An 11,560-nucleotide genomic window follows, 5' to 3' on the forward strand; every position below is an offset into this window, starting at 1 on the left:
AAAACTGGTACCTAACCGGAAGTACCCGTGTTATTTCGGTTGGTGACGTTGCTTGACCACAGCGGATTCATACCTTGGCTGAAGTTTAGTGTTACACACTTTCTACCACGGCACTCTGTGTAATGGCGACCGCAGGGCCGTCTTCTGTGGTAAAGTAACTTCAAATTGGACGGAATAAAACAGTAAGTTACAGTCACAATTAACTTTAACGCCTAAATTAGCTGGGATTTAGTCAGTATCAAGAACTCCCCCCCCCTCTCCTGGGCTGTTTAGAAGCTAGCCTAGTTAGCATGTCCGTTTTCTTCAAACTTAAATCTCGACGGAAAACAGAAAATTAATTATCTGTATCCTTCATGGTGGTTCGGAGTAACAAAATTAAAGTAAAATGTGAATTAAATCGTTTTTTACACGATGAAATATCCCCACATAGCTGTTTAGCGCTAGCAACTCTTTAGACGGTTAAAGTTAGTCATTATTAGCTTTCTGCTACAAATCTGATGCGATGCTAATAGCAGCTTGGAAAGTGTCATCATTTTCATTTCCAAAACGATGTAAACGTTCATATTTATTTGAGTAGTTGTAGCCCTGTTGTACTACTACTTTGACTGTTTAGCAATTGTGTTGAACTTTTTTTTAAAATCCTTTTCCAGTTCAGTTTTGTTTTCAGAGACATGGCTGATATAATCGCGTTGTTTTTAAAATTCTTAAAACTCTATTTTTGACATGTTGTCTTTTTATTGCGCTAAAAACACACAGTATGCGGTGTCACATCATTTCGTTGCATCATTTTTTCAATTGAATATATATGTTTTGTGGTTCCACTTTGTTTAGTATTGTGTTCATTTAAACCATCTTCACTAGATCAAAATTACATAATCGTATCATTACAACATATTGAAACTGACCATGATCCGTTTGCGTGATAGTTGGACTCATTTCCAGTTTACGGATGTGACATGTTCCAGATAACACTCATGTGTTGCAGGATACTTGACAAACCTCGTAATTTGGAAACAGACTAATTTTATGAAACTTTTATCCACTCTAAATTGTATTTTGTTGGTTAATGGGTTTATAGATTTTTCAGTGAATCCTAACAGAGGAGTTGTTCAGCCCTGTTCTTTAAGACCAACTTCCTTGGATGTTTTTGGCCTTTTCTCTGCCTCCACACTCTGGATTGGGTAAATTAGGGATTAACAGACCTCTGCAGCCATTGTTGCCTGAGGTGTGCTGGTGCAAACTCATCTAATGTATGCAGGACAATAGGTTAAATACCCCTGGTGTAGTGTACTTTTGAGCACCCTGGTTGGAAAGGTGCTATGTCAGTACAGGCTATTTCCTCCTTCCTTTGTTTAATCTACTTTTTGCTACCTTCTTTTTTTCCATCCATCCTTCCTTCCTTCCTTCACCTACTTTTTATTATCTGAATTCAATCTTGAGACAGTCATTATAGTGTTCAACATCAATACCAAGGTTATTAAGATGTTTTTATTACTCAGACTAAAAGTATATGTATTGTTAAATATAACAAGTGTTTTTGGGCTAATTCAATTGTTGGAGCAACTTTTAAGAGCTCACTAAGTTTGGGTTATTCTTGCCTCTAGTTGCATAGTTTATTTATGTCCTTTAAACAAACTTTGAAATAAATTAAGAAAAAAACAACAACAAAAAGACGTTGGTTTTGTAAAAATGTGGCACATTTAGGCAGCTGCATGGTGCATGCTAAAAGTCACAGTATACAGTGGGGATTCTAATTAAACTTACAGGAACTTTTCAGAATCTAACTTGAGTTAATAAGTCAAATTTTTTTTTTGTCATATTCATGGGAGCTTGGCAGGGGGACAGAGGTGAAGAGGCACACCATGTTTTTACAGTTAAACATGTGATTTTTAGTTGATTGGTTTAAGATTTCAAGTGGGAATTCTAAGTAAACATGTCTTTTAAGCCAGATTAATACAGCACAGTGATTTAATCATTACTATAATTTAAAGGGAGACACAAGTTCTGTTACAGATGAAAGGATTCCTGAGCTGTGAAAAGAAACAAAGATCATTCCTCTTCAGTGTTTCTAATTTATCTGCAAGCAAACCAAACCAACCCAACCAGAGAGACCAGTTTCTTAACATTTTCTGTCTCCAAAAATAAGTTCTTTAAGACTGGGTGTTATTTAGATGATGTGTCAGGACAGCATACAATTTCTAAATTTAAAATGTTAAACTTAAGTCTATAGATGCTCAGAAATGTAGAATACACTTTATAATTTAAATCCATATGAATAGACTTGCAGATGCATTCATTTTTAATTTTATGAGAATTTTCAAGATGTTTTTAATAAAACAATTAAAAAACGGAATGTATCTTCAGGTTAATTCATGGAACTTTATTGTAAATAACTCTTGATGTGTCTGACTTAAGGACTCTAGGTGGAACTAGGCTGTTTCCTGTTTGGGTTCCTGCTCCCCTGTTGTTTGGGTCAAAGTTCTTTTGGGCCAGAAAGGACACTAGATTTTACATTGATAAAGATATACAAAAGGAATTGATTTGCAAGAGCTGGATATTCCTCTATCACCTGTATTTGAATTCTGTAAATAACTATGTGAAGTAGGTTGGGATTAGAGCTGCATTAAATGAGAGCCTCTTTTACAAAGTTTTGTTTTTTCCATATAGTTTCTTCATGGTTCAAGCAGCGATTTCCCCATTAGTTATTTAGATCAAGAGCACACTTATGAACTGTCTCTCAATTTCGGTAAAGACTTTCCCTTTGTTCATCATTCAAATAAAGATTATTAACACTTTATTACCTGTCTATTGAAATTCAAAATTCACTGAAATTCAATTAAAAAATTTTGAATGGGAAAAGCTTCCTGGATGGGAATCCAAATATTTGCCTTGTCTCACATGTCCTACATTTTCTTAGAAATGTGCTATAGTTCTGTGCATTAAAGCTTTAAATGAGAATTACTCTACTTCTACCATGATATCATTGTACATCTCCTGATGGATTATTCTCTATTCCTAGCTGTCTGAAACATTGTATTATCAAATGTGTGCTTAAGTGTCTGTATTTATTGGTCTCGTTTTTCAAGCCACCTGGAAGCTGTGACAAGCTAATTTCTAAGACTTATCGAAAGTTTGGCATGACTCGTTTGGATTTGTACCTCTCGGTCCAGCAAGGACAATAAGCCCTGTTTTGCTGGACGGGCTGAGATGGATTTAATCTTTTAGTTCACTAAAGGGAATTGTTGGCTTTTATTGCCAAATGAAGCACAAAATAGAACAAATTAGAAGCAGAGCAGGGTGAGAGGTCATAGACCGTGGTTAGAGAAGAAAACAAACACCAGAGAATGTTCGGGAAAAAAATTATAAATAGATCACTATAATTACTATACTTTAAAGCATGACTTCAGTGTGATCACTGCCTTGAGATCAGATTTGTGTAGTCCTTGAAATATTTTTATTTAATCAGATGTATAGTGAGCCTTAAAAATGCCAGACTTTTCACAACAAGTCTGAAATCACTTTTAGTTTCATTAATTCAAATACTGCTTCTTTGTTTTTCTCTTTACATAAAAAAATATAAAGGAACCTTCAGTTCAAAATAGTTTGTGGTTGGCTATTAAACTGTATAGAAGCGTACTGAACTAATGTAAAAAGATCTTCAGGTGGATACCCTAGTCAGAAAACTCAAACTCATGCTAGACTTTTATTTCTTTATTTGTTGTTTCTGTATCATTAAATGGAGATGGTTAAACTATCAATAGGTGATAAAGTCTTTTTATAGACTTCAGTAATTGTTGTTCCTATTTATTGCTCTGACTCTGCGGCTCTTCATTGTATCCCAGATGAAGTGGAAAAGTACCTTGCCCTGCTGGCTGCTATCTTCCTGTTTAGTAAACAGTACTTGCAGGAGAATCTGAGGCATTCGCTTCTCTATTGCCTGTTCCCTCTCTTTGTTTATTGCCAAATTATTACTGAAAATCCTCCTGGCTAAAGATGCATCAAGTTAGATGGTTTCATAGCTGGCTAAGTCCTGTGGAGCTTTTTAGTGTACAGGATTACTCTGTTCTTCTGAAGTGAATATCCGCTGCAGTAGGAAAGAATGGATGGTTTCTCATTGGGGATAGTAAACAAAGTAATATTTAAAATAAAAACTTTGTGTTAGTTCATTGTGGTTTATCTTGGTCCTAAGCCATAAGAACTGAAAGCATTGTCATGATCAGGAAATCTGTACTCAACATGGAATGTCACCGGAAATTAGTTTACGTGATGAACACGGCTAAAGAACATTTTTAGACAGTCATTTCCAGTCACAGTTGCAGGCCTTGCAGAGATGAGGGCCACTTTAACAAGCTAACAATTGAGGAAACATTCAATGTTTTTATTTTAAATCTGCACTCTATGAAGAGCCATTTCATTAAAACGGAAATAAATAAATACTAATATTAGTAAATGGTCAATAAATATTCCATTAAACAATTAATATCCCCATGAAATAAAAAATAAAAATAAAATTTTTATTTTATTATATGTCACAATTTTTGTATTCAAATAAGTATTACTTATTTAATTTATGTATTTTATTATTTATTTTCATAATGGAGTAATTTGTAGCTTTACTTTTACCTTGTAAAGCTCCTTTACAAATTGAGTTACTTTTATTTTTTTAACTCAGTTTTTCATATTAAGCTGCTTTTTATCGCATGTTCTTATATTTAAACAAGGGTCTGGAGTTTTATCTGACATATTTTTTTTTCTTTTTTTTGGGCAGCATTTTGCAGAATGCTTCTGAAATTTCTAGATTTATTCAAATGATTTGCAATGTCTGAAAACGGAAGCATCTCAGACTTATTGAGAGAATAATATCACTCGTCTGTCTCGGAAATGGATTCCTATGCTACTTCCGGAACCCAACTTTCTCGGGTTTGGATTCACACTTAGTCTTTTTGAGTTTGATTTTTCCTTTACTTTGAATGTATGGTTTATAATGCATAATCTGAAGAAACAACTAAAATGTTGATACAAACAGTGTAATCATATTTTGCTGCACTGCTCTGAGCATGCCTGATGAGGATGATGATGATGTTTAATGACAAAAAGTAATTAAAAATTTATGTAAATGTAATTAAGCGCTCTTTGGTGATTTAAGCATAGAAATGAATACTTTTAGTACATAATTACTTTATTTATGGCAACCTGGATGAATATATGCTCGGACGGACATGCGCAGAGGAGCGGATGGCACGGATCGTGCTTCCTGTATGGACCAAACAGCTCAGCAAAGGCAATACTTTGATTTTATTGGTCATTGTGATTAGAGTACTTCCATTCCTGCAAAGCAGATGCACTCCACCATTTCTGTGCAGCGCCCAACCACAGATAAAATCTGCCTCCTTATTTGAATTTCAGAACATGAAATAAAAGGAGCTTAACACGAAAAACGGAGTAAAACAACAAAAAGGAAGTCACTGAATGAGTAAAGTAGCTTTACAAAGTGATACTCCATTTTGATATAGATAAATAAATTGTGTAATAAATAAATCTTTGAATATATTAAAAAAAAAGCTTAAAATATAATAAAGTAAGATTAAAATAATTTTAACATTTATTTTGTGTCATTTCATGGGCGTAATTATTTATTTATGTTTAAATGAAACAGTTCTCAATAGTACTGAACCCTGTGGTGACTTTAATTTGAAGGTTTGACTAATTCATTTAACTGGATGTATCTTACTAAATATGCTATTCGATCAAGGTATTTCTTCTAAAAAAGAGAAGTAAATTGAGGAACGCCAAAGCAGTCATACAGGAAATCACAGAACTATGATGATGGTTTTGTCGGTTAAAAGTACACCGCTATTGTGACGTGATTTTTAAAGGGGAAAAACTTGTAGCAAATGTCTTTCCCACAAACTGTATTAGGCTAGAGTTAAAGTTATACGTTTTCACGTTTCCAACCTCATGTGGTGTAGCCACAAATTTTGATGAAAGTATCAGATGTCCAGATGCCTCTTTATAACAGTGGCTTTTGGAGATGCATCCAGAGGGTGCCGTCTCATCAGCATGCAGATATATCAGCACGGCAGAAATAAATTGATCTGAACACACAGCCATATGAAAGACCAGACCCTGTAAGATAGAGGTTTAATGATACTGTACAGTTAAAATGATTTAAAAGTTGACTACGGTAGTTTAGTTTGGCTTATTTTTACAATGGAGGTCACTGTAGGTCTTCCCTTTCGCTTGTAGATTTTGACCTTTACTCGCCAACATTTCCAAATCGAGGATGGTCCTCGACAGAAAGAGGTTGAAAACTCTTCATCCATTCTTATCTTTCTCTTTTCATGCGTGAATGAACTTCAGATTAGGGTCCGACTGCATTGCTGGGCCGATTTTAGCATCTGGCTCATTAGTCAACATCTGCCAAAATGTAGCAGATTTTAAAGAAATTCTATTTTTGCTGCCAACACCAAAAATAAACTTTGGCCGGGTGCTTATTGTGCTTCTCTGCCCCTCTCTTCTTGAGAGCTGATCTGCTCCTTGCCATCCCTCCCCTCAGTGAGCTCTCTCTGCACCACCCCTCCTGACAAACGCACTTTTACACAGCCGCTGCTAGTGTGAGCAAGGAATTGGACAGAGAGGTAGAAAGTGAGCAGTTTACTCCCTAGTAGCTGTGATTTTGTAAAAGTTAATTTAAGTGCCCTGTGGCAACAACCCTTATCACGCTGTTATGGCACGTGGAGGAGAGCTGACGAGTTTTATACGCTCTAGTTTTGCGAACACATTAGTATTTTAGACCTGTGTAAGTTTTACCTCTATGCGAAATAAACATAACTTTCAAAGGAAAATAAGATGATTATATTGTGTCCAACTATACTTCATACTGACATGCAGGGGCTCAAATTCAGAAGTTAATGTTAATATTTTAAAAGTCTCAATCTTATGTATTTAGTTGTATTCCTGGTTGGATGCTTTAAAAGCAGCAGCATCGCTACTCAAATCTAGTTTTAACCTTTCTGTTCAGAACTATTCAGTGCTTGTAAATATGACAAATGTATATTTCTTAGGTGTTTTTGTGAATTAACCTTTTAAAAATAAATCACATACAAAACGCCTCCCATTAGACAGTGTTTTATCACTTTAAGCTGTATGCGGCCACTTGTTTTTATTTTTAAATGCTTTTCTGTAGAATTGAAATCTAATTAGCAATGTTCACTAAATATATTAATTTCATAGGCAGAGGGTAACAGTCAGGTGTGGAGCCACTTAATGAAGGCTGTTACAGCTGTTGGATGCAGAATCTGCAGTGTTAAATTTTGTCAGGGCTCTCAAATTTGAGGCAATATCTAAATCAAAACCACAAAAAATGTATTTATAGTGTTATGGTGACACTGCTTATTTTAATTATATAGTTTTGTTCTATTTCTTTGTCTTGAATCATATTTTTGGTTATGGTAATTTAAATTGGACTATAGTTGGACAGTGTATATCCCATGTATGTCCATATTTAGTTTTTTTTAATATTCTGGTCCATATATGTCAATATCAATATGTCTGGTATAGTTTTTTTTTTTTTTTTAAAGCCCCTAAAATCGACTTCGGCCTTAAAAATCCCATGTCGGTCTGGCTCTACTTCAGATGTCCTCTCTTTTTATAAAGAAATACACTTTCTATTTTAGTACCTCTTTATACCTCTGTGCTTTCTGTCATTTTAAATCTCCCACTGGTAGTGATAGAAGCCAACAATAAGTCCTCTTTCCTTAGTAACAGCATCCAAACCGAAGAGTGTTTTTGTCTGTGGGACCTGGCAGTGCTTAGCAGTGTTCTTACTGATTAGATTAAAATTTTAGGGCTGATTAAGCGGAAAATCTGAGAATTTTAATTACCATCCTGTGGACCTCGGCAGCACAGGGCGTTTTCCTGCTACTGGAGAGTTTGCAGGACACATGAGCATCCCATTAGTCTTCCTAAACTCACCAAGAGTTCATTCCACACATAGTTATAGTCCGAAACCGCAGTGAGGAGATGTTTATTGATGCCTGCTTCTACTTACTCTATTTAGTGATAACTAACAGAAACTTGGAAGAATCGTAAGGTTCACATTTAGTTAACTGGGTTTGGTCACAGTCTTTTTAGGGTTTATAGTTTCCATAAATGTTTCAATGCTGGTTAGTTGTGCATCTAATTGTCTGTTTGAAGAATTAACTTGGGAATATTTTTGTTAATTGCATTGCCAGTGCTAGTGTTTTATTGCCGTATGGTGCTAAGTGCTATACTTGTTAAAGCAATTACCTCTGCTGTTCCACATGACTTATTTTATTACCATTTTCTCCTCTCCAGTGAGCTTACACTGACTCTTCTCTCCAACATAAATGTTATGTTTGGAAACTGTGTTAGTCATGACAATGCATAGCAAAAGCAAATGTTGGCTGTGTGATTTCTTTTAAGAGCTGGCAGAAGATTGAAAGTGTTCATTTTGCTACAGCAAAACGTCTTACCCAGGGGCTGAAGATCAGTGAAGAACTGGGACAGGATCCCAATGTATATAGTGTGCTTGTGTGTGATTTTCCCCCACAGCCACAGAACTGGAAACACACAGACACACTCTGACCTCAGCCGCATGGAAAGTCCCACTCGGTCTTTCCTCATCGTACAGGCAGGATTTTCCAGTTTAATTACTCCACTGCATTGTAATTTCACATTAACTTGTAGCTTGGCTGAAAATTATTCTCTCCCTTCTTAAAACTTCCTCCCTCGCACACAGAGGTTGATCAAATTATCCCACAAATCAACACGATGGAGTGATAATATCACCAAGGTCTAAACAGACACTGTGGTGGATGCTTTCCATAGAGAAGTATTTTCAGTATCACTGCTTTTGTTTGGTCTTTTTCCTGTTTAAATACAGTAATTATCTGTATTATTTCTGGCGTGCTTATTATGTGCAATTATTAGTTATTTTACATAAGGATAACGAGTAAAGTCTCACCAGATGTGTGTGAGTTTGCTGTAACTTTATTTAGTATTATTAGATCAAAATTAGTGCCGTTAGCATTTGTAATTCTAAATTCCTGCCTCAATGTTTATTTAGAGCTTTATGCTCAACAACAAATATTCCCAGAGCACTTTAGTTTACACCTAATTATGGTTCATCCACTCATCAAATATATTGCATTTTTGAATATCGAACTGGCTTGTCACCATTATGCAGTTACCAATCCAAAACACACCCGCTGATTTCTATGTTTGCGTCTAGTGTTTTTGTTTGCACATTTTTATAAATGGACATTATATCTGTTATTTAAATGAGACTTGAATTTGAGTTTTATTTCTGTTTTTGAATTCATTTAAAAACAGTTAACAGAGAAAATTAAACTGTAGCTCTGCTAAGATACCAAATTTGTAAAGTCATCCCCACTATAAACTATCATTATACTTGTTTCTAAGCGTTTTTGCAGTCGAGTGCATTGTGATATTTGACTTGGATGCCTCTCACAAGATGGAGAAAGATGAGTTAGCACAAATATAAAAAAAAAAGAAGTCATTGCGCCAAACTGAATGTGACCTGATGCTGTTTGATTTAATTTTTTTGTTTGTTTGTTTTTGTTTGTTTTTACTGTTTTTGTTTTACAATTTTCTTATAGCTGTAAAGCAAGAGGCAGATGGCTCATTTATTTTTCTAAAATACTGTGAAAACTGAAAAAAAAAAACAGAATTGGGTTTTTAGGTTTATAAAACTGCTGCCTCAGTTTGGATTTGCATCTGTTCATTAGCCACCTCTTAGTTCTTTGTGGAGGTTTGTCCAGAATGATCTGCCATAAAAATAAAACAGAATTTAAATGGTTGGTCTGCCTCCATAATACCTCTTACTCTCTGTCCTGTTGGGCATGAGGAATATGAATATTCCTTTGATGCAACAAAAAAAATGGACTGAAGCCTTTAGCTGATTAGACTGATGAACACAACTGGCACAACATTTCAAAGACTATGCAATTTCTTTCTATTGGCAAACTTTTATTTAAAATGATATAAGGAGTTCCACCTTGTGACCTTTAAAATTCCCGAAATGTCAATAAACTATTATGATTTTATCTATTTTTTTTTTTTGTCTAAATAATTTTTCTTCTTTCCTCCAGGCCTGAGTGCACATCAACACCTCAGAAATCTGAAGATGCTAGGATCTAAGAGACCAGAGCTCCTCGCTGATCTGCTAGGTTCTTCCATTATGTCGTAACTAAAGGTTGTCCGGCCTCCTTCCTTGGGAATCCTCTCTCTTAAATCTCATTTCCTCTTTTGAATTTGGGCTTGTATTCAACATCAGCAATCCCCTCACCTGATGTGGTGATTTCTAACTGAATTATTGGTAGCGCCTCATCTGGCGCAATGAGTAGCCTGCAGCATGGCAGTACAGGCTCAGAGCGAGACCTTCAGTCCGCTGTATCCTCTGTTAGCCTCCCCTCAGTTAAAAAGAACTCTAAAAGACGCCGTCTGTCCCTTCACTCATTCTTCGGAAGGAGACTCAGACCTGAACGGGAGTCCAAACGGAAGTCTAGGACTCTGTCATCTGGGGTGGATGCGGTTGTCAGCCTTGAAAGCGTGCAGACTGAGACCGGGCTTGACAAAACTTCCACCCAGCCTCCGTTGGACGTAGCGTCCACATCAACCGGGTCGGGGAGTTTGTCAGAGCTACTGGAATGCCCCCTGTGCCTGCTTCGCCATACACGGGACCGCTTCCCGGACATCATGACCTGCCACCATCGTTCCTGCGCAGACTGCCTGCGCCAGTATCTACGCATTGAGATTTCAGAGTCCCGCGTCAACATCACCTGCCCCGAGTGCTCGGAGCGCTTCAACCCACACGACATCCAGATGATCTTGGGAGACCGAGCCGTCATGGAGAAATATGAGGAGTTCATGCTGAGGAGGTGGCTGGTGGCCGAACCAGACTGTCGCTGGTGTCCTGCCCCCGACTGCGGGTAAGATTGTGTGGTGCTTACAAAAATATAAATCAAAAGCTTTCAAAAAATTTCCTTTCTGTCTCTCACATAAGATTTTTTTTTATTTGATATAAACAAGTGAAAGAATAATTGGAAATAAAGTGCCATATAAAGATATTCAGAAGCCTTGAACTTTTTCACAAGGTATTTTCTAAACACGTTCTTGTTTTAAGTGATAGATGAGCATCTAATACGTAATTGTGAAAGAAAGGGAGAAGGGTTTTTTAAAGACTTAAACATGCCTCTGAGCAAAGTTGTGTGGTGGAAAAATCTGCCGCTAGACGGTGCAAAATATGGGGCGGTTCTATGACTGACGCGGCGCTATGCCTTCCTGCTGGACAGTAGGGGTGTGCAAAATAATCGTCATGATGATGATGCATTGTGATTCTAATTTTCGTGATCTACTGCATCGATTCTTGATGCCAAGAATCGATTATTAATTTAAAAAAATTAATAAATAAAATTGCATGAATGGTTGGCGAACATCAGCCAAAAACAAGTGTAATACTACTTCCAGTCCAGTAGATGTTGCTGCAAATGTGTTGACGCACGCTGCCTTGTGTCAC

General features: G+C 36.4%; 1 protein-coding gene across 1 annotated transcript in view; it reads left to right on the forward strand.

Moving 5' to 3' along the window:
* Nucleotides 1-46: 46 nt before the first annotated feature.
* The window catches only part of LOC107088370 (E3 ubiquitin-protein ligase RNF19A-like), a 23,794-nt gene continuing 12,280 nt past the window's right edge, over nucleotides 47-11,560 (forward strand). Inside the window, exons 1-2 of the mRNA XM_015380498.1 lie at nucleotides 47-182; nucleotides 10,134-10,973. Of these exons, the coding sequence (XP_015235984.1) occupies nucleotides 10,381-10,973 (593 nt within the window). The 5' untranslated portion in view covers nucleotides 47-182; nucleotides 10,134-10,380. The remainder of the gene's footprint in view (nucleotides 183-10,133; nucleotides 10,974-11,560) is intronic.

This window comes from Cyprinodon variegatus, unplaced genomic scaffold (genome assembly GCF_000732505.1).
Source record: "Cyprinodon variegatus isolate N-32 unplaced genomic scaffold, C_variegatus-1.0 Scaffold216, whole genome shotgun sequence".
NCBI classification, from domain to species: Eukaryota; Metazoa; Chordata; class Actinopteri; order Cyprinodontiformes; family Cyprinodontidae; genus Cyprinodon; species Cyprinodon variegatus.